Source organism: Pygoscelis adeliae, unplaced genomic scaffold (genome assembly GCF_000699105.1).
Source record: "Pygoscelis adeliae isolate BGI_AS28 unplaced genomic scaffold, ASM69910v1 Scaffold113, whole genome shotgun sequence".
In the NCBI taxonomy this organism is placed as follows: domain Eukaryota; kingdom Metazoa; phylum Chordata; class Aves; order Sphenisciformes; family Spheniscidae; genus Pygoscelis; species Pygoscelis adeliae.
In genome coordinates, this window is record NW_008825108.1 from 9,135,361 (window position 1) to 9,161,987 (window position 26,627).

The window sequence follows — 26,627 nt, forward strand, 5'->3', positions numbered from 1 at the left end:
TATGCCATTAAGTCATTCACTCATGCATTTTCACAATTCATATGAAGACAGGTTTGTTCAAGTAACAGATAATTGATATACTAAGCTAAACCCCCCAAAACAGTAAACCAGCTTCAGGAGGAAGAACCATGTATTACTTTCTATTACTTCTTTTGGCAAATCAGTAGCGTGACTGATAGTATCAGGACGCTTACTTTGAGCCAAAAAGTGATGGTACTATACACTACGCTTTGACTTGAAAAATATATTTGCTTCATAAGAACGTAATCGGTAGATTATGCCCCGATTACTTCAAGCTCCTTAGCTGCTGCTTAGTTAAAATTGCTTTAGAAAAAGAAATTTTAACAAGATTAAGATTACTGATGTATTTAGCAACACTAAAACCAGCAATGTTTAAAATGAACATAAAAAGTAACAGAACATTTTCAACTATGTAAAAGAATGCCGCACATACTTCAATATACAGACTATATTGTTACTATAATTAACTTTCTTTTTCAGACTGCTTCAGTATAAAGAAGTTCAAAATGATATATTCCAACTTGATTTTTTCAAAATTAAGAACCTTTGAAACAACAAAGTGTTACAGACATAATATTGGAAAAAAAATACAATTTATGCACAGTTTGAGAGCCCAATTCTTCTAACACTTACGCATGTGTTTTACTGACACTCAGTGAGACTGAGGACGTGGATGAACAAATGTACAAGCAGGCCTTAAAACATTCCAGTTAGACACGATTCCGGTATTTTAAAACAAACAGTTAAGAATGCCACAGCTAACCAAGGAAAAACACATAACAAACTGTTGCACTCCTTTTGCATAGCTAGATTTTGGGGGGGACAGAGCTTGCAAAGAAAGAAGCTGCTCAAGTGGGTGTAAAACATCTGAATTCTCTTTTAGTATTTGATTCTCGCCAAGAACACTGGGAAGCAGGTCTCGGACATCAAGGCAGTGAATTTCCTTTTAACAATGAAAGAGTCAGTTATCAATTTCATAAGTTTCTATTCAAATATTTAAAAAAAAAAAAAAAAAAAAAAAGGGAAATGTTTTGTATCCTGACCTGGACAGATAAGCAGGGAATAAGCATCACAAAACTATCAGATGCTATCACAGGTTACCGCTGTTTAGCTTATACCTAAATGTTTCACCATTAATTATGGAAAATTCTAAATATAGTTGGTCTAGCTCTCCTTACAGATGTAATATAGCAATTAGAAGTGCTATTGGACACCACTGAACATCCATGGCCAGGTTTCCACAAGGAAAGAATGAGTCCTGTAATATTTGCGTACTCTTCATCTGAAACAAGTAAGTACACCTGTAGTATCCAAACAAAGTGAGGGATGTTTTCTGAGGTTTTGTTTGTTGGTTTTCCTCTTCTTTCTCCTCTCCTACATATTTTGGAGCAGACTGTTTCATTCTGCATCTCTGCAACCCAATCATGTAGTACTGAAAGTAGTAACTACTGACACTGGAAAATAAATATATAGTCTTACTAAATGTTCCACCTAAGTTTGATATCTCACTCATAAGTCAGCAGTGGGTGTGGTCCCTTTTCAGGATCTAGACCGGTAACTTATTTGTCCAATATTCACTTACCACTGAGGCATGACGCTATCTAGTCTACTGACTGCCCACAAATTCTCCTAATATCGATTTTTAACCTTTTTTAAAAATTATGCCTGCAAACAGGATTCTGAAAAAGCTATTTTAAGAAGCCACTTCTCTCGTGGTGAACAACAAGACTTCAGGGAAATTCTGAAAATGCTGTACTCTAAAAAAGGAATTTTTACATTCAGTCTTGACAACCTGGAGTGCAAAACTTCCATATACAGAGCAGTCAAATGATTACAGACAACATGGCACCAAATATGGAGAGGAACTTAAAAAAATATCGTGAATTTGTTTTCTCAGGTGGAAGTGAACTAACAGTTCGGATGTGAAGGAAGGAGAAATGCATTTCCACTCTGTCCTATCTGCACTTTTAGTCCCTATTCACACTTGTTTAAAAAGATCTCATTTAAAACAGTCGTCACGTTCTGTGATGATCAGAGTCATTCAGCTAGACTCCAAAATAATAGTGGCGGTTAAAGGAAATCCAAAACACCCTTTAAAGACTATTCATAATGTTTAGAGTTCTGCAAGTCCTCTTGCAATAAAGACTAAATTGCATTCTGAAAAAGGGACAATATTCAAAGCAAACAAATGTCAATTTCATCAACACCACTTTTGCCTTTAGGACTTCGTCAGAGATCCTCCAAGGGGCTAAATTCCCTGCCAGGAGTAATTCTATTCCAACCTTGACCAAAAAAAGATATATATTTCTTTTATATTTACATATTATACATATTTACATTTTTTTAATACTACAGTTGTAGAGGGAAAAAAACCCTGGATACCGATTTATTATCTGCCCTTAAATGTCCCAACAATATTTTTTCCCTTCGAAAAAATTTACAAGTCCTCTTCAGGTTCTTTGAAAGCTAGATACAGTCCACGTTCCGTAGGCCACCATCCATAGTCAAAGCACCAAATCTAAAATGAAAAAACAGTGTATTCTTAGGCGATTGACTAGACTATAGAATCAATCCCTAATTCGTGATAATTTATTTACGGGTTTTTCTTTTCCCTTGCCACATGCCAACACATGCATTCGTATCTAACTTTTGTATGTGAAAAGAAGAAGGAAGGAAGGATACTGTGCTCCAAGTGTGGGACTGGGGGTGGGTAACAAAACAAAACCAATTCAGCTTGAAGCTAAGCTCAGCTCTACCAGCAATTTACCCTGAAGCTTTCAGGAGATCATTATTTTTATATATTTTATCATCATCGTAAGAAAAAAAGCAAAGTCAGTCTGTATGTGATAGTGACAGTACCCTCTCAGGATTGTAAGAAATATGTTGGCCTCTTTCTTTTCACTTTATTTAAGCAATCTGAAAACTGAAAAATCATTCATTCAGATTGGTACAAATCCACACTTGTTAAAAATTATGTCTAAAAGTGAGGAGTTAAAAGACACCACTGGTCTGCTGCAAAAGTATTGTTTAAATTCAGAATTAATCTGTCTGTGCAACAGATATTTTTATTAGCTAAACATAAGTAATATGAAACAAAAATGCCACGATTGCTGTGTCAGAATGATTTTACAGCAATGTTTCAAGGTTTTGAATACATTCTTTTTTTGCTACACCTCAGATCAACAGTTCAAAAACACATTTACAGTTAAAGAGATTATAGAATCATCCCTTAGTTTAAGTTCTGGATCTACAAAATGTACCAAATTAAGCCTGTTCCTAGTATCAGCCCAAAAAGGGAAAACAATTGCTTGCCTTTCCAAAATGTGATTGTTCTCAGCCAGCTCTTTAACAACCCCTTCCATTTCCTCCTTTAGTTTCTTCATACTGTAGTAACAAGAAGTGAAAGAAAGGTTAAAAATTTTATAGGGACAGTTATCTGCTATGATCACCGCCACAAAGCTTTCAGCAACTTGCCATTACATACAAAATAAGGGACAGAAAACAGGTTGGTTATTTACTAAAAGCTTCCACATCTGTAACACCACTTTAGCAATATAAAGTTTTTTCTGCAATACAAAATTCTTGGTCTTAATACAGCAATCACTAAGTCAACCATATTTTTTTTTTTCCAATTCACCTGTAAACAGGTGTAGAATATTACATCAATCCAATTAAGAAATTCTCACCCAAGAGTCATTTCCACTAATGTATTTGAGCTTGGATAGACTGTATTCATTGTATGTTTCATCCCACTGGAAGCTGCAAACATTTTCTGCGGCAGAGCATCTTGTAACTGCAATAGATAAAAAGGAAATGTAAGTTACAATGTAAGTTGTCATATGTATCTTGATGTCAACCTTAAAATCCTTCTTTAAATTCTTCATTGCTATGATGCCTCATAAAATTATTACAGTAGTATGGTGGCTGATATTCCCCAAGTTGAGATCATCATGGCAAGTTTTGTATTGACACAACCTATAGTTCCCTGATGTGATCCATCTTCTTAGCTGTCTTATACTTCGATAATAAACTCTCAAAAGGAAAAATTATTTGTTATGTTTGTAGATATCCTAAGGCAACAGGATCCTAATCAATAACTGACTTCAGTAGTGCTACTAAAATACAAACAAATAACAAGTAAAATGCTGCTCTCCACCATTCCTTAATTGCTTGTACACCTATCAGGTGCTTTTCTTTCATTTATATTTCCTTTACAAAGAATAATAATTTTACTGCATGAAAATGCTCTTATTCTCTCCATTTTGAGGTGATTCTGATAAGTTTGCATCCTGCAGAGTCACCCGTCTAAATTTTAACAAAACATTTTCTTTCATGTCACCAGCAGCATTGGTTTAGCATATATCCTTAAGCATGTATCCCCTAATCTTAAATATGGAAGTAGTGTTTTTATGCTTCAGAAGAGTATTAAGATAATCCTCTGGGTGCTCAGATACCATTATGATTAACAGTTACACAGAACACTTCGCAATGAACCCACATCCATTTGCACAGATTTTTTGGAGGGAATACTAACACTACAAAAAAAACCCCCAAAAACCCAAACCCCACCAAAACAAGAAAAACCCCACTAAGCTCCAAAATCAAGTCAGGATCCAAAAAATCACGCCACTCTATGCCACTCTGACATCAGCAATGAAGCTACTATAGACCAAATACTACATCCATGCAGCCCTATATTTTAATACGACTGCATTAATGTAAGATTCATTATTGACATTAAACAATGTGGAATAGTCTTTTATCTATGCAAACACTTCACATAATACTACCTCACTTATATAATCCTGGTATTTGGATATCTCTTCTTCAATATCAAAACACTGGTTGGTGAGAGCCAGTAACTGCTTCCTTGTGTGAAGCATTTTCCTAAAAGAAAAAAGTTTTCTTTTAAGAGCTTCCCTTTATAAAAGTGGCGCAGTGAACATTACCAAATATTAAAGAAATCAATAGCTTGCCTTGTCCAGTCCTCAGCCTTGTCCAAAAATGTATCATACTTGCTGACACATTCATCTTTGAATAGAGCTATGGCTTTCGTAGCATGCAAATACAGCTTCTGCCTGCAACACAGAAACAACGGGAACAGTGTTAAACTGCTTTCAAAAACCTATTCCTCTAACTTACTTTCTGAAGCTTGGAAAAGAGGTATGTGGACTTAAAATCCCTTCAGCCAACTGTATTCATGCTGTTGTAATGCGTAAGAATTCAACACACTGCATGAACTGACAGTTTATGTTTCAAAAATATTCCCTAGCAGGGAGGGGGGAAAAAAAAAAAGTTATTTGAAGCATATAGTTGCAATTATTTGATATATGAACAAATGGTCAAATGTTTTCTCCAAGTCAGTATTTATCCGAGCAGGTATATATAAGGAAAAGGGATTCTAAATGGAAAGGACAGAAATCCTTATTATTTCTTATTTGCCTTCTGCAGATACTTGGAACTTCCAGCATATATGAATAATCCTTTGTGCTGAGTAATATACATGCAAGAAGAAAAAACAGGATTTTTGTGTCAGCTTACATTTATGACAAGAGAAAAAAGCAAGCAGATAAGGACAGGAAAGCAAAACAAAACCCAATTCTGGTTAGCGTTGCAGACAGTAATCCCAGTGTAACTGCCTTACCATGCTATGCATTGCACCAGCAAGCGAAACGAAGGGATACTGGGACACTACAGTCTAACACCTGCTTCTGGTATTTCATTAAGTCTTGCATGATAGCTATTGGTTAATCCAATTCTGGCTGGAGTGTAGCTGGATTGTCATCAGGCATGCATACCTGTCATTCAACCAGAAAAAATCTGAATTGAGTGCCGCTCCCTTGTCTATCTAGTGGTAAATATTACAAAGGCCAGCCTCTGTTGCTAACGGCACACAGTTCTTAACAAAAACCACTGCCATTTCCCTCTGGGGTGAATCAAGTAAAATAAGATGTAGTTCGGATCTCAAAGATACTGGAACAATCCCAAGGAGACACTTGTGGTAGAAAATATACCAGTATTCAAAACCATGAAAATGAAAGCTACTTATTTAAAGTTATTCACATATTAATGCAAGGACACAGTTTGAGTAGTAGAAAAGGCCCTAAAATGTCTTCAATCTGCCCAAGGGAGTGCAGTTTTAAAGTGAGCTATGGATTGTGTCCCAATGTTTGCCTGTTTTCCAACCATATCCTTAAGAACATATGACGAAACTATCGCTCACATTGTCTCTCACAATGTGAGAGAGACTCTCTAAGTTCAGTCCCTTGCTGTTGCAGGCCAACAATGTGTCCAAGTCTCTTTCAGTGTATCAGGATCTGTCTTACAGGTTTCCTGCCCCTATTGTCCTTCACCTTAAGGCAATCTCCCCTCCACTTGGCGGTTACCCCATTTATCTTTCACTATGGGAAAATCAAGTGGCACGGTTGTGAGAATACCAGTGCCTTCTGCACGTTAGCTTTCTATCTCTAATCGTCAGTGAAGCCACGCTAGTGGTAGCAACAGCAAGAATTTTTAGAAAATTATAGAAGCGGTGTCTAAATTCATATAGCACTCAGGGAACTCATATAGTCTAGGGAACCACTCAACTGACCAGCCACTAGGAGACTAACTTAATCACTTAGACACAAGTGTCTAGCATCATTTGAGATGCACAAGAATATTGTGTTCTGCTTCCGACTGCCCATCCAGAAAGGCATCGGTTTCCCATTTGTCTTGTGTCCTACCTCCCAGTCTCAGAGCATGTCTCAGATACCTTAGGATCATAGAATCATAGAATTGTTTAGGTTGGAAAGGACCTTTAAGATCATCGAGTCCAACTGTTAACCTAACACTGCCAAGTCCACCACTAAACCATGTCCCTAAGCACCACGTCTACACATCTTTTAAATCCCCCCAGGGATGGTGACTCACCCACTTCCCTGGGCAGCCTGTTCCAATGCTTCACAGCCCTTTCAGTGAAGACATTTCTCCTCACATCCAATCTAAACCTGCCCTCGTGCAACTTGAGGCCGTTTCCTCTTGTCCTATTGCTTGTTACTTAGGAAAAGAGACCGACACCCACCTCACTACAACCTCCTTTCAGGTAGTTGTAGAGAGCGATGAGGTCTCCCCTCAGCCTCCTTTTCTCCAGGCTAAACAACCCCAGCTCCCTCAGCCGCTCCTCATAAGACTTGTGCCCTAGACCCTTCACCAGCTTCGTTGCCCTTCTCTGGACACGCTCCAGTACCTCAACGTCCTTCTTGTAGTGAGGGGCCCAAAACTGAACACAGGATTCAAGGTGCGGCCTCACCAGTGCCGAGTACAGGGGCACCATCACTTCCCTACTCCTGCTGGCCACACTATTTCCGATACAGGCCAGGCTGCCATTGGCGTTCTTGGCCGCCTGGGCACACTGCCGGCTCATGTTCAGCCGGCTGTCAACCAACACCCCCAGGTCCTTTTCCTCCAGGCAGCCTTCCAGCCACTCTTCCCCAAGCCTGTAGCGCTGCATGGGGTTGTTGTGGTCAAAGTGCAGGACCCGGCACTTGGCCTTGTTGAATCTCATACCGTTGGCCTCGGCCCATCGATCCAGCCTGTCCAGGTCCCTCTGCAGAGCCTTCCTACCCTCGAGCAGATCAACACTCCCGCCCAACTTGGTGTCATCTGCGAACTTACTGAGGGTGCACTCGATCCCCTCGTCCAGATCATTGATAAAGATATTGAACAGAACTGGCCCCAATACTGAGCCCTGGGGAACACCGCTCGTGACTGGCTGCCAGCTGGATTGAACTCCATTCATCACAACTCTCTGGGCCCGGCCGTCCAGCCAGTTTTTTACCTTAGGGCAACTTAAATAGCATTAGGCATCTGTGTACGAGGAACTGAATCGATCCTGAAACAAGTACAGCAGCATGAGCAGAGCAGCTGTTTACAGTTGCTCAAGAGTTAGTCAGTAGAGTCAGTGGAGCCTAACGGGAATTTAGAGACCCAGGCTACATACAGACACTTGATGTGGGCACCTCTCACAAGTGACAATTTTAAACAGGGATAGAGAACTGCATTAAAATTTATTTTGCATGCTAGATGTCCTGGAAGATTAAATCATTCTAGAATGTCATTCAGCTAGCCCATATTTTTTTCATCTGTAGAAAATTATCTCTGCCTTAGTTACAAAGTCACTTTACTCTTACTGAGGGCTTTTTCCTCCCTAAAAAAACAGGAAAGAAAAATGTACTTCCTATAAGACAGTTATACCCAGATAACAAACAGGTATTTCACATCTACATTTAGAAGGTCTATCAGTGAAGAAACTCCACTGCCAGAAAGTACCTCTTTATCATAGCTGGCACCCCTATGCATTTAAGATATTTAAAGGAAATTTTTTACAAAGCAATCCTAAAGGGGTTATAATTTACAATAAGAATCAACAGAAGAGGTTATTGGCAAGAGCACCTGAAGGACCTGAAAGCAATCATGGTATTTCCCAAAGGTAACTTCAAAACTTACTTGTCAAACTTGTGAATTTGTTCTTCATTATAAGGAAGCCCTAGGATCAGAGCAGATGACAGACATTACCAGTTTAATTCTGTTAGTTGTATTTATGTAAAACTCCACTAAATTTACCCATTTCCTATATGGTTTCCTTCTCCTATCCTGATAGGTAAAAGTGGTCATTTACTTTTTTTTTTTCTCTCCTCTCCAGTCTTGCAGTTCAAATCTATGAGATTAATAGTGGCGTTTCATTCATATGGGCTTTAAGACAGTACCTCACTAAGAAAGACCTACAGATATATTCACTGTTGCTGACTAACTCTCCATTCCTACCACAAATATCCTAGTGGAACAAGGACTGACCTGTCCTTTACGTTATACTTTATGTTAAAAGTGAATCAAGTAAGTTACTTACTTCGTTCTGCTTTGTCTTTTTTGAACTGATAATAAATATCTGTGATGGAACATAGCAGTGCCTGCAGCCTTTCTGGACTAGAGTGACAAAAGGAAGAAAATAAGATATTTTATATATAAACTTAAGTACCTATTAATGAGTTTTATGAACTACAACTTAATGTAAAATTCAATACATATTAAAACAATTAATACAATTACTCACTTTCTGTCTTTTAGATGCATGCCTTCCTGATTTGCCCAGGTGTCAGCCAGTAAACCACCAGGAGAAAGTTTGTTTTTGATATCTTGAAGACTAGTTTCTATTGTGCCTTGAGAGCTGGAGAGCTAGGTAAGAGCAAGAAAGTTCAATCTTACCACTGAGTAAAGCAAAAAATTACTTGAGGCTGAAAACAGACTGAGCACGTTAATACTATAGACCCATTTGTTTCACTGACCTTCATTAAAGAAATATGCCCAATTATCCACCTAGGCTTTGCTAGAACATGGTATTATTAAAGAAAGAATCATCTTTGATGCTGCATTTCTGTTAGTTAATATTTATTTTCTTTCAGCATCCGCAACAATAAGTTTCTACCTTTCATATATCCCCTATTTACTTCTACACTTGTTCTTTTGGTTTGTTAAGAATTCATATAATGACTATCCACAAAATTCATACCTTTCTTTCTCCGCAGTTCATACAACCTTCAAAATAAAAATGCACTAATCAACTTTAATTATTATTATTATAATAATATATATTTATTATAAATATTATTTATTTATGCTTTTAGAATGCAGAACTTTATACCTGCTCCCAGGACACCAGTGTGTAAAGTTATTTTCAATTTTTCCTTACTTGCCTGGAAACACGACGCAAATTTCAAAGCAAATCACTCTGAAGTGTGTTTGTATATGTATCATTTTAGAAAGCCAATGAAGTAGTTTAAAATTCTTTAAGGAAAGGGGAAAAAACTTCAAAGTAAAATATATTTCATCGCTATAAATTTTTACTTGAGTATTTTAGAAAATGAGACTGTATTTTCAGGAACTTATTATTTTCACTACACCGCGCTAATAAAAGAATTTACTCTATTTTCAGAAAGATATCCACATCTCACTATGGACATTTTAACAACCTTTGGCAATCTAGAAATGACTTTGAAAACTCAGCATTGTTATTGTCAGAAAAACCTGTGTTATCATGTATTGGCTTTTTCTTTAGAAACACCATTTTGAGAATGACACTGGCTTTGTAAGATACTTACACGCAACAGTTTTGTGTGTATCTCTGAAATTTCATCCACTTCTGATGCTTCCAAGTTGATCTGCATCAAATTCTCATATCTGACCACAAAAAAAAACCCAAACAAACCACACAGTTAAAAAAGAAAATAAACAAGCAGTGAATACACTCAAAATATTCCTTGAATCTAGAGATTAACAATAACTACCTACTATGAAATAGAGTATCTGTCAAGCAGCAACCATGAAACGCTGACAACCTTTAATGGCCATTAACAATGTAAACATTTTAGTTATGAAAAAAGATTCCTTGATTTTTTTTCCTACATTTGAACTGTTAAAAAGAAGTTTGAAACTTCCATTCCTGACTTCTTTATTCTGTTCTCATTACTTGTACTCAAAAGGCAGTGGAAAACTATTTCCTCTCATCAAATCATTTTTAAAAGGTTACCAAACTAAAGTTACTTAAAGTAGTCAATGACACACAACAAACTAATACTCAAGTGCACCAAAATGCTCTTCTGTGGAAATTTACTGGAAAGGATGAGTTACCAAAACCTTGAGTTGGTTGAGTTACCAAAACCTTAAAGGCTGGGTTAGTAGCACCATCTGTTCATATTGACACTTTCCATATGACCATAGCTCAAGTGCCAAGTAAATAATTCAGGATGATATTTTTCCTGTTGAGTCTCAGGCACATTTTATTTTTAAAAACACCACCAAAACCAGCTCAGCTGCTTTAAAAAAATACATACTTTGCCCAAGTTCAATACTTAGTTTACCTTTTCAAATAAAAGCTTTGCATTGTCATGCTTTGAAGCATAACCTTGAAAAGGGAGGACAAACAAGAGGACACGTCCTTTGCTAACTCCATAAAAGCCTTCTGAAGTCAAACAAACTGAAAATCCTGCCCCTTCTTAAGGGGCCAGAAGACCATGTGCAAACATGTAGCAAATTTCTGTTCACATGACAACTACTCCAGTTCACAAGTGAACATAATTTTTGTTCAAATTGCTGCTCTGAGATACTGCTGAATGCAATAGAATCACAAATCAGAACCTACAGTGGTTTCTTCTGAGCTCTAAGTGGCTTTCTTCTGTGGGGACCTGGCAGAATGCAGGAAGAAGCTATCCGGACCAAATACAGAGTGAACAAGAACCAGTCCTGTCAACTTGTGTAAACTGGCTTGGAAGGAGAGTTTGGATGACAGCCCTGACGATTTGTAACTAGGCTACACAGGTATACTGCTATCTTGCTAGTTTCACTGTTTTTTGTTGTTTTTTTTAAAAGCAAGTACCTTAAAGCCCAGGTGTGTCAGTTTGTACGTGTTTGGCCTGCACAGAGCAAATCTGACAAATCTTTGGGTATCCATAATTACTACATACAAGCTGTTTAATTCGCACATGCATAGCAGCTCCAACATGGCTTAAGTCTATTCTTAAGTCTACCCTGCAAACCCAATGTCTCTGCATGTGTGCATTAATCATCTTGTGGGCATCTGCATTTTCAGAGCAGCCTGGAAGCAAGTTTAGAGAATCCTCTGGGATTCTCTGGGGGGACAGCATTTGGGGGAGACTGGCAGTAGGCTGAATAGGAAAACCCATAGGAGAATCCTATGAAGAGCTGGTGTTTAAAGTTTGTATCAGACTGCGTAAGAATAACACACTTTAAAGACAGAGCTAATGCTAGTTTGTGGAAAGACTGAACAAAACACTGCAAGGACGCTTTGAAAGTGGAAAAGAATGTGACTGAGAATTGGACACTGAGTGGGACTCGGAGGTGAACCAAAGATTGGGAGAGAGAAAAAAATGAAACTTGGAGGGAGAATTCAATGGTGCAGTCCCATCTCCTACAGACAGCACTTGACTGAAAGAGGTAGGGCAGAAGAGTCTGACCACTGGAAAACATTTGCTTCCTTTAAACGGAAGACAAGAGAAATAAGTGTCTTCTGTGGTCTTTGAAACTTGGAATTCTCCTATGCTAAAAGATAAAAATTCTTTAGTTACTCCTTATTATAAATTTTGTCAGTTTTAAAGAAAGCGCTCTAAAAAACTTTCTACTATATAGAACTAAGTGGGTTCATATGGGCAACAGTGAGATTCTGTGATACAGACCTCTGCCATTTGAATTAACCAAAATAGACAAAAATAACATAATAGGCACTTAAAAAAATGACAGAAGTAGAATTTCCTGTGCAGTTTACTTTTGGCATCCCTATGTGCATGCACTGTGATCTAGTGACATTCTACTGCAGCTTTCTTTTTTGATGTTTTTTTTTTTTTGGGGGGGGGGGGGTGTTGAGTTTTTTTTGCAGCTGCTCTATGTTATATTTCAACATTAAAATTCCTTCCATGCAGAAAATGTTACGGTCTTAAAGCTGTGAAAGGGGAATTATTTAAAGTCATACTTAACAAACACACACAAGCAAACTCAGTGACAAAAGCACTGAAGCACTAATGAAAGGAAAGCTACTCGATTCTTTGTCCAGGCTTTACTATAGCTTCTAAAGTCAACAACAGCAAATGAGCTGAGTCAGAGAAGAAAGGAGAAAAAGAACACATACGATTACTACTCAATAGTAATTACCTGCTCCCACTAGGTTTAGCAGCAAAATTAACACTCTAATTTGAGTAAAGCATATTACTAAATCTGCTTAAGTCACTGCCATCAGCAAATCCATGCAGATTCAAATTTAATTTTTATATGCAGAAACCCTGTAAATAAACATAACTTAAAATACTGCTGTCATTAAAGATGATAATGAAAAACCAATGCATTCAGTGTGGTGCTTCTACTCACATTTTCTCAGCTTTCTCAATGTTTCTGCTGCAGAAATCCAGCCTGATGACAACCTCTGTCTTTTTATGAGCCATTTCATTGTAATCATCCTTGATTATTTCACTAAAAAAGTGAAGCATTAGTCTATAACAAAAGTATTCAAATGCCATCTTACCATCAATCAGTAATACAATAATATACCTACAGTAATAACTGCTAGTAAGAATTGCTTTCAGTTAGAGAGGCATTAGTATAATCCTCATATAAAACTATCTTGTGCATGGTGCTCAATTGTACCTGCGTGTTACCAGCAGTTAGACTTAAATTATCCACAGAAGAAAGTGAAATTGCAAATACCTAAACCTTATTGTCAGAAAAAATGATTTTTGTTTCCTTAATGACAGAAAGAAAGAAAAAATTCAGAAAGCCTATTCATATACAAGGAGTAAAAAAAACCTCCCAAGATACTGGAATATCACAGAATTATGTATTGATAATCAAGACATATCTCAATTAAAAAAAAAAAGCACAATGAAAGTCAATCAATTGCTTACATTAGCCATCGTATTCCTTTTCGCATCAGCTCCTGGTAAAGTAGCAAAGAACTGGCAACTTTACAAGCATAACATACGATACCTGTGACTGCCTGGTGGAAAAAACAAACAACATTAGTACTAATCTGGCACTCTCTTAACAATTATTTTGAGTCAATTAATCACAACAAAGCAACACAGATTAATAAAAGAAAGAACAACATGAAAATGGTAGTTTAAAATGCATAACTTTGCCCAAACTTTAGTCAGGAGATAACTGAACACTCATTATGGAGGCAGAGCTAAACACGGTAGTGAGTTTTTCCAGTTACACTGAAATATCTGTTAGGGATGAAAATAAGTCTCTTATAGACAAAAATGACACCACTTACTCTCAGGATTTACTTTAATTTCTGGAAAGTCACAAGTACATTTCTTCAGTAGTTTAGGAATTAAACACAAACATTAAAAGAAACTTGTAAAAAATTACACATTTTTAAATTAGGGACTCTCTTCATGCACTTAATTCCACTTGCAAGTTTGCTGCATTATTTAGAATTGCGAATAGAGTTTCAGAAATGATAATTTACAATACTTTAAATAATTCATATCAACTGATGACTTTCTGTTTATTAATTTTAAAGACTTCTTGTATTCAGAGAGACATGAGCTTTCAGGACTACCATGCTTGAATACAAGGCTCCTCAGCAGCCAGTATTTTATAGGCATAGTATAAATGGTGGTCACAAAGTCAAAGGATGGCAATGCATATGTCCAGTAATTCTACAAAAATGACCAAGAGAATGAAACATCCTCTACTTGTCTCCCACAGATTCTGTTGCTTCTCTTGCAAATTTTCAGAAATTCCACTCTTCTGCAGAGTCCTAGAGACTCCTCTCCGTTGAGAGAAAGATGAAAGCTATTTTTCTTACATTAAGTTTTGCACCATCACAGGGGAAGTTACGAACCTTCTAGCTAACTTCAGGATTCCAAAGTGGCAAGCTCCTTTCCCCCCATCACTGAATTATGCAGTAACAAAGCACTTGGACTTTAGAAGGCTGTTTTTTGGGTTTGTTCTTGTTTAAAAAATATACAAACATACTTTGTATTCAAAGTATGGCTTTAATATACTTTTAAAGCCCTTGTTAACAAATACATTTCTGTCAATCAGAATCCTCACTAGCATGTTAAAAATAGTTTCATTAACATTATTCATCTGAAAATCAAGTAGCTTTCATTTCAGTATCATTATCTGAGACAGGTATATAAATTAAAGTCATAATTACTCACTTTAGCCATACTGGCATCCCCATCCAAATCATAACGTTGATGTACTTTAGGAAGTAAAACTGAAACATAAAACAAACATCTGTATTTTCTTATTTTCTGTAACAGACTTCAAAAGTTCAGACTGTTTCCCCTCCCCACCCTGTACACTGTTTTTATGTGTATCTACATGGATTTTCATCTAATCTGTTACTGCCAAGCCTTTTAATATCGTGTGGTTCTCACACACACCTTCAAAACCAGCCTTTGTCTTAAACGCTTTAAAGAACCTGGCATCTTCAGCAAACTGTCCTTCACTTCCTTTTCCAGTCTCACTTTTGAACGTGCTGCACAGCACAGATTTCATGCAGGTCTCCACTAGCAATCTCTCTCCACTGAGAAAGCCAACCATTTATTTCTGTTCTTCAGCCCTATGTTTGCCCGCATGGGAGACCGTTCCCCTCTTATCTCATGGTTGCTTAGTTTCATTAAGGCTCTTAAGGGCAGTAGCTTTTTAAAACTTAGGGTAGCCTGTATCAGCTGAATCTCCTTTGTTCTCATGCTCATCGACTCCTTCAGAAAGCTCCGACACAGTATAAAGGCCCTGTTGATCCTTCCACAAACAGCTCACCTACCTACACTTTTCAGCACCTCTGTGTGAGTGCCAGCTGGCCCGAGCAGTCAGTACATAGGACATACTGACAAAAGCAACACTGACCTCTCAGTTGGAGGCATGTCCTCCAGCTCATCGCTTATAAAAAAGGGCTCTGGCATAGGGCCGTCTATAAGCCTCTTAATGATAAATGGAAATGCAAAAATTTAATATCTTTTTTTTCTGTTATGGCATTACCTTATCTTCTAAGCAAAGGTAAGTTGTTAAGACCTCCTCTGTTAACTGAAAGAATAACCGCATTCATGACAAATAAAAAAAAAAAGGCAAGACTTGAATTTCCACTTAGTGAGTAATGGAACAAAAGAACCAGCTTTGAATTACAGTCTATAACGTTCCTTTCTGCTTGTTAAAAGTGTCATGCCTCAAAAAATTTCAGGACTCCATATGCACCACTACATCTTAACACACAAATGCTCAGCACTAGGAACATTACAAGCAGCTACTGTTTCTGTAAAAATATGCTGGATACTCAGCTTTTTTGAAAAAAATTGGACTGCGTACTTAGAATTTCAGGCATCAACAGAGAAAGTTTTCAAACACTATTTCTAAGACACAACAGACATAAAACGATAATTAAATAACCCAAACTGTTTACAAAAGATAGCTATAAGAAAGGGGAAATTACTTTCATATACCTTCTTCATAGATTAATCCGACAATGTTCACAGCCTCCCGGCTTACTACAAAGATAGGATTCTCCTCAGTTGTTCTGGGGAAGTGCTGTGCCAATCTGCCAGGCTCTAGTATTAAACGCCGACCTTCATATATCAGTTCTTGATTCTGAGATGGTATTTTTGTCTGTTTGTAGACCAACTCATGAAATATAGCAGCTCTATAATACAAACAATATACTCAGTAGTAGTTAGACTCACTACAATAGTTCAACAATTCAGATTTCGTATTATTTAAATAAAAATCTCTTCTCCTTCTGATTAAGAACTGGCTTTACACATAAAGCATTTGACTTATAAGCAGAACAAAAAGCAGCACACTGCCTAAGGCTCCAGGTTGCTCTGTTACAAAAATAAATGCTATTGCCTGCAAAATATCAAACTTCCCTTTCTACCTCTGATTTTCCGCCAAAGCATGTCTGTGTAAATGAACTTGCTTTGGCCTGAAGTCTGAAGGTCAGTAAAAACAAACACCAGATGAGAGGAAGGAAGCATACTTTAGTTTTCTCAGGCATACCCATTTCTTCAAAGGACATGGATGGTCTCTCTAAAAGAGAAGTCTGGTGTTTTACATGTCAAAGGAGCACACACCTTAAATTTGGCCTGTAAGCTAACAGATAGCCAGATTATCTCCTAAGATAGCAGCGATAAGGAAGGCCAAAGACACTTCGGTATTTTATTTCCAGCAATCAATGGATACAAGGCATAAGAATTTATGACACACACCCCCTGCAAAAAAAAACCAAAAAACCAATCTCAAACCAAACAAAACCTCCCACAAAGAAGAAAAACCTTAAGCACAGTAACAGGAAGGACCAATTTGCCTCCTGTGCAGCACTAGTACAGTGTCACTTCTTAATACTACAGCTAGTATATAAAAAAATCATAAAGGTAAATAATAATAAAATAAATTTTAAAAATAAAGTACAAATAGCAGTTTCAGCTACAAGCAAGATTTTTCTGAAAAAACAGTATTTGGGCTCTCTCAAAATACAAATGACAGAATAGAAGAGAAAAATTGGAAAAGGCCAGAACTGTATTTACATATTTGATGAAATAACTGTATCTGTTTGCATATTAAAGAATAACACATGCTCGGTATTATCTGTAATAAGACAAAGAAAAGGCACTTATTTTTGTATTGAACTGTAAAGCAGACTTTACAGCTTTTAACATCAGCACTTAATGACCATAAAGTGAACTCCGTATAACTCAGGATCCTAAATTGTACCAATTACAACTTCAGAACCCTTGTGAGAGTTTTATGTCAGACATAGACGATGTGCACATTTTGTATTCTTGAGGACAAGATAAGAAAGCGAGAGTTGAACACAGCCTCCAGAAAACTACTTTGTAAATAAGTAACACGTACAAATGCGGGATGAGTTGGTATCCATTAAGAGCACAGACACATTGTAACACATCAAGGATGAAGTCTGTGTTCTGTCACTGATTAGACCAAGTTTAAGATCAGTTGATTTGACCTTCAATGATTTTATTTTTATTTTTGGTCAACATGCTTCTATGCACTGTGACTACACAGAAGAATTACAAGCTTTCACTCCCTCAGATAAACCGCCAAGGAAAGGCTACTGAATTTGTAACACTGGTGATCTGAGGTCACAGTACTGTTTGCCTGAATAAGAGCAAAGTAATGAAAATGGAGAGAACACTTACGTATTATAGCTGTGAATATAAACTTTGTGCAAGGTCATCTGCTGTAGTGAAAAGATGTGGATTATTATTCGGTGCAGTATGTCACTCGTCTCTGCAAAGAACTGGTCAAATCCCCAGCATTTTTCCTGGTCTGCTTCAAGAATATTCGCAAGGACTGGTGTGAGCAGTACTTGCAGACCCCTAGAGGACACCAGGAAGAGATAAGAGAGCTTGGATCTATTTGGATCTTTTCACCTTGTAACCAATTGCAGTACTTCGTTTGACTTGTCTCATGAATGCAAATCTATTACCCCTTGATGAATACTCCAGTGCTTTTTTTTTTTTTTTCCCCTCTACTGAACAACAAAATGTTCAATGGTAATGTCCATTGTTTCTCATTAATACACATACTTTATCTCTTTCCTTTTTAGGCTCAACTATCAAATATTTTTTCCTTGGTATTTGACAGATTTCATGGGCGTTGGAAAAATGGCATGCAGTTTAAAAAGTCTACGTTGTAGAGCTAAGGTCACCTTCTACCACTGCTGGGCAGTAGTCTTTTATCCAGCTCACCCCACACACTTACCACAGTTTATCACTTTGAAGGAAGCTACTGCCATTTACTGTTTGCTGGCTGAGCTGCTTGTGTGAGCACACTATGTTGCTTTCAATCAAAATCAGCTGAGTTAGCAAAGACTCATTATTTAAATTGTCAACAGTAACAGAATTCATCCTGATTGAGACGGGGCTAAATAAGTACTCCTTGCATGCAGCTCAACTGCTGCAGAGAAAAACGTGCAACTATTGCCTTACAGTCGTTACTATTCTAGGAGAAAGGCCAGCTTAAATTTCTTGTATTTCTACTTTGAGAATCTGAATTGCAAGGAACTTTATGGATCCTACTCCTGTGTTATCATGAACAACTTCTTCAAAGTTTTAACATTATGTACACGCCAAACCTGAATCCAGCAGGAAAACTGGCAACATTTTGAAGCAAGCTCCAGCGGCTTATGAGCACACTGACCCCCATTAGAGGTCAATGGATGCTGCGCTCAAACTCACTTTAGTACTAAACTTATAACGGTAAATACTGTTTAAATGCTACTTGAAAATATTACTGTAGACAGAAGTTTAATGAAAAAATCTGCTTCCTTTATTATTTCAAGCACTTCAATTATATGGAATAAGCAGAAGACATAACTGAGCAGTATCATGAAAAATATATATAAATTGCAAGTTCTGCACACTATAAACTAATGAATTGAAATAAACCAGACTTTTACTCTACACCCCTTATGGATCTACATATTTGGCTTTCAGAAAAGTTTGTTTCTAGAGTCTGTTCACAGAACAATTTCTTTCTCTCTTTACCATGAAAGAGTAGTAAATTTAAAGTACTGAAGAAGTCTCAGGAAGACAAATAGGTAAATGGGTTATGGGAGATGTTTTTAAGATCATACTGAGATCAGATTTTCCATGGCTCTTCCTACTGAGCATTATGACATATGAAGCAAAAATATGATGATAAAAAAATTTAAAAGATACTATGAGAATACATTAAAATGTGCTGATGTGAATTTTTTTCTGGCAAAAATGTCTCTGAACTGCCTTTTCTTATAATTTCTTTCCTACTGCCTAATCTTTGTTATGTCTGAAGTCACATTCTTGCAAGAAAGAGGGGCCGTCAATTCAAAGTTTATTAAATCTTCATACTCTTTCCTGAGGATGGAGAAAATATAGTAATAATCTTTCTTTTACCCATACCACTTCAGATTCTCAGGTGCTCATTTGTAAATCAGCAGTCATAAAACTATTCAGACAGATGGGAAGAAAGAACACTTGATAACCTAATAGTAGGCTGTACCAATCTACTGAAGAGTTCAAAGAAAACACCTGCAACAGTCAGATCTCTGTTCCAAAGACCCAGTCCTGAGAGAATAACTGGAAAAGCCCAATCAAGTAGCATTGAAACATTTTGTGAGAAGTTCAGACTTACTTTGAAAGACTACAAGAAACAGGCATCTCCCAGCTCCACTCAATTGGTCCATTTTCTGCTTTCTGTATTCCAGAAATAGCACCAGAAGGCTTTCCAGTGATTATTTTATACCTGCGATACATTATAAAAATAATAGAGACTTCAACTACTACTTCTTACACATACATAGGTCTAGTAACTAATCCTCAAAGGGGTATCAATAATATAAATTTAATTATGGCCAACAGGTTGGCCTAAATTTGTAGGTGGTGCAATAATTAGGAAGCTTCACTTACAAGCTGACAGAGAGTGGTGCTAAAATAGTAAACAATGAAAAGGAAACACTTCAGGCTATGTTGGAGAAGCAACTTCATCTACCTCAGGTTTGGGAAAAATTTAGGAGAAATTTCAGGCATCACTGAAGGAAGCTGAAGTTTTTTCACAAGTGTTAATTAATCAAAGTCAGATTTCCAAGGCAGTTCAATTTAGCATTTACATGACTAACTTCTAGCATGTTTCATGGCAAGAGATGACATTTAGCCAAAGTCATTTGGGGATAAAGAAGGAACAGGAGGTGGGCTTTGAGAAATTACTTTAACTTGGAAACATCTAGCAATTTGGATAAAATTTGGCATTGTCTAACTTTGTACTGAACAGGCTAGTATTTCTTAAATTTCTCATGAAACGAATCAGGAGCAATAGGCTTTCTGCAACAGAAAATTTCAGTTCTGCTTTCTCTTTTTGGAGGATGAGGTACATACAAAACATATGTTCCTTGGTTATCTCTCAAGCAGATACAACAACAAGAATGTCTGCAAGACAATCACAGGATGGGCAGTTCCTTAAACTAAGGAAATCGGAGTCAGCTTTGCAAGGAGTACCAGAACAGAGATGTTATTGGCCTATTAGAGTTCCCAAGTACCACCTTGCTTAATTTTTTAAATGCAACACACAGAACAACGACAAAATAGAACTAGACTAAGATGAAACAGGAATCAATTCCAACCAGCACATCATAGACACAACTTCTGTTTCCCATTCAGGAGCTACCCCTGTTATTGTCAGCCACAGTCCACAGCTATGCTACTCAAAAAATATCAGTCTCATGGGTAGTGCATGCATTTCAAGACGGCCTGGGAAGACAATCATTTAAAGGACAACAAAAATTCGCAGCACTGAAAACCCATTTCAGAATACCATAATTTTGCCTGAATATCCAAGTTATATACACCACACTGCAACAGACCAGCCTAGTGCCACGGTGAAGGAAAGATACGTTGAAAAACATCAGTATTTTGGGGGAGCTCTGATGCTTAATTCAGGTCTTAAGATGCCACACAGTAAAATCCTTGTTGAAGCCGAATGTTTGTGCTGGTTCGGTTGGGACAGAGTTAATTGTCTTCATAGTAGCTAGTATGGGGCTGTGTTTTGGATTTGGGACCAAAACAGCATTGGTAACACAAGGATGTTTTAGCCATTGCTGAGAAGCGCTTACACAGCATCAAGGCCTTTTCTACTTCTCACACTGCCCTGCCAGCAAGTAGGCTGAGGGCAGGCAAGAAGTTGGAAGGGGACACAGCCAGGACAGCTGACCCCAAGGGATATTCCATACCATATGACATCATGCTCAGCAATAAAAGCTGGGGGGTGAAATTTGCCAGGGCAGCAGTTGGTCAGGGAGTGACTGGGCATCAGTTGGCTGGTGGTGAGCAACCGGGGTTTTTTGCATCACTTGTTTTTCTTGGCTTTGTTTTCCTTTGGGTTGAGGGGTAGGGGACTTTTTTTTTTTTTTTAAACTTAAACCGTCTTTATCTCAACCCACGAGTTTTTGCACTTCTACCTTTCCAATTCTCTTCCCCATCCCACTGGGGGGGAGTGAGTGAACAGCTGTGTGGTGCTCAGCTGCCTACTGGGGTTAAACCACAAGAAAGTTAAAGAACATTTTTCCTTAAATATTTTCACTATTTTAATGTTTACTGTACGTGTGTAGGATTTCTTGATAAAAAGCATTTCATGGACTGACTTAATTTATGAACAGACAAAATTCTCCTTCTAAATTACCTACATCACTTCCTTGTTTCTACGAGGTCCTTCAAAAGGTCGGAAAGGCAAACTCCCTGTTGCAGCATGGTAAAAGGTCACCCCTATGCTCCACAGATCAACTGTTGCTCCGTACTTTTTCTGATGCTCTTTCCTCAAAACTGCTCGTTCATACATATCAGGATGCTAAAGAGAAAAAAACAGAAAAAAAGAAGTTAGAATTGCTTTATGAATAATATAAAGAACAAAAACCCAATCTATCATTTCACAGCAAGATAATTTGTCATTCTAAACTTTCAGCTCTTTAATCAAAAAGCAAAGTTACCTTGTATCATAGAATTTGCTTAAGTTATTCTGACAGAATATCACAAAAGTGTTCCTAGGTATGATAGCCACTTAAAGGTTTGAAAAAATATTTCAAAGTTTAGCTAAAGATTGACTACTAGAATAAAACACTACTAAAGAAGAGGAGAAAGGCAGTATTCCTCCAGATGATTTTGAAACAACAGAAACAAAATTGGAGAAAGTTCCATAGCAGAGGAGAATATCAGTTACGATATACTACATGTGGGAAAACATGGCAGGAAGAAAATTACACCTAAGATGCTTGTACTGATGCTTCTCTGCCTGCCTCTCTTTGGTTAACTAAGATGCCAAGTGAATCTTAACCTAACATCAACCGAGTAGCTCAAATACAAACTGAAAAATATCTACAGAGATAAAGACATTCATAACTAAAATAGTGTTGTTCTTTCTTTCACACAAGGCAACAGTGGAAGTTGGACCTGGAAATTATTTAAAAGCTACTGTGCTCAGATCAGCAGAAGAACTGGCACGACTCAAGGTGAAAAAGGTGGAAAGTTATAAAATCAGTTATAATACAAAGGTTTAAATACTAATTCCCAACAGTCAGGCCTTCACCTATTCAACTCTTATCACAAACAGTCCTGGGCTTCAAACATTTCTTCAACAGAAAGTGAAATTGTATGGGCTTACTAAATACTCTTCTGTGCCATAGAGAGAAACAAATTGTTCATCATCTTCAAGTTCTCTTGCAGCACCAAAGTCTGTAAGTTTGTAAACAGACTGACCGTCTTCACCTATAACACGCATTATATTGCCTGGTTTGATGTCACGGTGCACTATTCCATTCTCCCGGAGATGATTCATCCCAGCCACTTCAATTAAAAAGAAAATAAAAAAAATACAGAATTTGTGTATACATCTTGACACAGACTGCACAAGCACTGACTGGTAACTGAGGCTAGGAAGATATATGTGTTTACTTTCTCATTTGGAAATGGGAACGAGAAGGGACACTCAATTAACAAAAAGACCAGGACCAGAGAATACTCTAAGCATTTTTGCCTTTTTTTCTTTCAAACAGCTAAATTACAGTATTTCTTGCTCTCAGCAACATCTTTCCCGTAAGTAACAGAGGAAAATTTTATAACAGGCAGACACAGGTAAACCTCATTATTTTTCTGATTTACTCTTCTGAGACTTAATTATCACTAGGAATCAGTCCAACATGTGACAAATAATCTTGAAACAAACAAACAAAAAAGAATTATAGCAATGCTTTAAACAGAAATGGCTTCTTAATGCAGCTATCTATACCAATATAGACATAAATAAAAGATGTGACTCCATATAACCATATTAATTTGTTCAATTAGTTGACAGTCATTCGAATTCCTCATCTCTTGCTGTTTCAAGATAAACAAAACAAGTATGAGTTTGTTTCAGTCAACAAATTAGACTAAAGAGCAAAGTCTACATACCCACATCTCTCAAAACAATTAAGAACTCAGACTCTGGCAAACCAAAGGCATTAGATGGCTCCTCTAAAACTGTATATAAACTCCCACATGGACAAAATTCCATAACTAGTACTTTGTGTCTAGTCGTTGTCTGGAAAAAATTAAAAAAGATAAGTCTGTGACTATTGTGAAAACAATGTCAGAAATTACATACAACCACAGGATCTTACTTTCAAGAAAAAAAAAAATTGTAGCTAGATCATAAATCCCATTCTGGTGATTTTCTTCAGAAGAAGCGCAGGTGAATTTTTATATTGTTTCATGTATTCTAACTTGGAAAGGGGGAGTGAAATTTAAGAAAGCCTCAAGTCCTAGGCACTTACAGGGTTGACAGCAGTATTGATAGATGGATAAATGAGAAACTATAGCACAGAGGAGCAGAGAGCAGCAATTGTCCTTCTTTCCTCTTTACTAATCTCAGCATCTGGGTCATTTCAACTGATCAGTCTCAGTTTCAGCGCAACTACTGCAATTCATACTAACATACAGTTCTACATGTCCTATGTCATTATTTTAGTTGGTTGCAAAGCAAAAGCATAAAATTGTCAGGATTATTGAAACACCTCCAACTATCAGTATGTATTAAATATTCATACATGTAAATAGCTTAAAAATCCTAATTCAAGATAAAGCTTAGGATAGTGGCTTCTCGAGATGGCTTTGAAGAATCACAACCCGTGCCTACACACTGAAAGCAAGCATATTCTTTCAACAACAACAACAAAGGAAGAAAAAAAAAAAACGGTGGTGGTTGGGTCAGAGTATTTATATCAGCTATGCTACCATTCTTTAAAAATGTAATTTTATCCTCTATAGTAAGGATAAAGCAAGACGACAGTTAGTGTGGTTACTACCATGCATCTCAGATCACAACTACAACAATTCATTACCTCTTCTTCAATGGCAAACAATTTGACAATGTTCTTATGATTTAGTTTCTTCAATACTTCAAACTCTCGCATCTGAACATCCACAGGACGAAGGAAACTTATACTATTAAATACTTTGACAGCATATAAATCCCCAGTTTTCTGTTCAAAACAAACAAATGACTAATCAAACAGAAGCATAAGATTGTAAATGTACACATACCCATTATCCAAGCATTTTGAGATCTTCTGTTGTGCATACGAGCATACACAGATTAGAAATAGTTCAAAATAGTATGCAAACAGACTAGCAGAATGGAAACTCAACGTTAGCCCACAAAATCTAAGTGCTTTTAAAAAAAGAATAGTTAGCATAAGAAAGGCTACACATTTAAGAATGACCCATAAACTTAGCTGAAAAATAATTTTTCAGCAAGAGGTAAGCCACTTGCACAAATCAATAAGAAACACACACACTACAGTTGAGAATCTTGGCTTGCTTAACTTAAGAGACAACTTTTGGAAGCTGAATGTTGCTCTCTTTCTTTATTGTTCTGTTTATACTGAGAAAGCAGTACTTTGTTTTTTCAAAGAAGGCAGTGTTGAGCACTACATACCACTCATGCAAAATCCTGAAGCAATTAAAAAACTCACATAGTAAGTGACAGGAGCACAGTCAGGAGCTTAATCAGAGACTTGAGAACTTAAGTGGGACTAAGCCCCAACATTCTCAGGCACCCACAGCATCAGCTGAGAGTGCAACTCCTGTCTCTCTTAGGGCAAAGTACCTCCCTGCACCCGCTCTAGGGATAAGCTTATGTTAGCAGTCTTGTGTGTGACAGATTCTTTCTAAGGACAAAGCCTTCCTGTTCTTAGACTAGGTGTGTTGTACAGCACACTTACGTGCACTATTGGTGCCCAGGTAGAAGTTTTCTCCCATTGACAATGGGAGAGCTGCAGGTCATGTGCTCAGACTAGCGAGGGTGATGAGAGATGCAACCATGAAAGCATTAAGATTTACAGGGGAATCATTCTATGTTGAAATTCACTCACGCAGAAAAGCACATTAACTGCTAAATTATTGCTTTGTGTTGCTTCACAGTTAAATGTGGAACACAGAAAACACTGTAGCTTATATATAACTTCCTACTGATTTCACACAGACTGTCATTACTATAAGGGAACATTACTTTCACAACTAGGCTTATCTTCATTTTGTGAGACATACCGTGACCTACACAAGTAAGGTCATTTTAGCCCCTCAACTCAGGTTACAACATACACATCAGTATATAATTTACATGGCAAAACTGCTCAAAGATATACTATTTTGTACTGATTACTCAAGGCGTGTCACCAAGAAGATGGCGTCCTAGACACGTATGAAGCATTGACTTAAGGGCAAAGACTAACAGCAACTTCATCCAATACGATAATATGTTAAGAATATTTCACTTACGGTACAAAATCATAAAAATCACAAAAAACAGGTTTTAAAAGAACAGGGAAAAACTATGAAAAGAGAAGTTAACAAAGATAAAAAATAACACATCATGTAATAAAAAGTAGTAGGACTTTTATTCCTATTTAAATTCTTAAGCAAGGACTATTTTTTTCATAAAACTGAAGAATGGAGGAATGAAGAATTAGTAACAGTTAATATTTTACAAGGACAAATAATACAATATTAAAAACAAATCCTCAGAAATAACTGTAGAGAACTCTAATTCAATGGATGAATATTAAAAATTAAAAACTAAGTATGAATAGTTACAAAGATATATTTGCTTTAGGCCTAAATCTTGAACGGTTTTTCGTTGATTTCATGACGCTACTCACATATGAAAAAATTTCCGTTTTACATGTTACTCATCTTAGTAATTCCTCACAAACCTTATGACGTCCCCGGAAAACATTTGCAGTAGCTCCCTGTCCTAGAATGTCAGACAACAGCCAGAGGTAATTCGCAGTGCTCTGCATCTTTGCTCTTTGATTAGACAGTGTTCTTTTTCACCTTAAAAACAAAAGGTTAAATACATTGAATTATAATTTAGTAAAATACATGAAAGGGACTTAATTTAATTAGAAGGAAAAAAAAAACAAAAACCAACCACAAGTCCAAAGACATACAGAAATAATTAAGAACATCCAAGTAGAGGAATAAGAGGTGAAACAAACAAAAACAAGCTCAACAATCAAAACTAATGCC

General features: G+C 37.0%; 1 protein-coding gene across 1 annotated transcript; it reads right to left on the reverse strand.

Moving 5' to 3' along the window:
* Positions 1-26,426, reverse strand: TBK1 (TANK-binding kinase 1). Its single transcript, XM_009327577.1, has 20 exons — positions 26,312-26,426; positions 24,440-24,580; positions 23,511-23,640; positions 22,723-22,904; positions 21,752-21,912; positions 19,708-19,818; positions 17,733-17,912; positions 16,020-16,216; positions 14,736-14,794; positions 13,467-13,558; positions 12,934-13,035; positions 10,158-10,236; positions 9,113-9,234; positions 8,909-8,985; positions 8,509-8,548; positions 4,998-5,099; positions 4,812-4,908; positions 3,708-3,814; positions 3,334-3,405; positions 1-2,539 (listed from the first exon to the last, which is right to left on the reverse strand). The coding sequence occupies exons 1-20, from the start codon at positions 26,396-26,398 to the stop codon at positions 2,488-2,490; spliced, it is 2,190 nt and encodes a 729-aa protein (XP_009325852.1). The 5' UTR covers positions 26,399-26,426; the 3' UTR covers positions 1-2,487.
* Between the last annotated feature and the right edge of the window lie 201 nt (positions 26,427-26,627).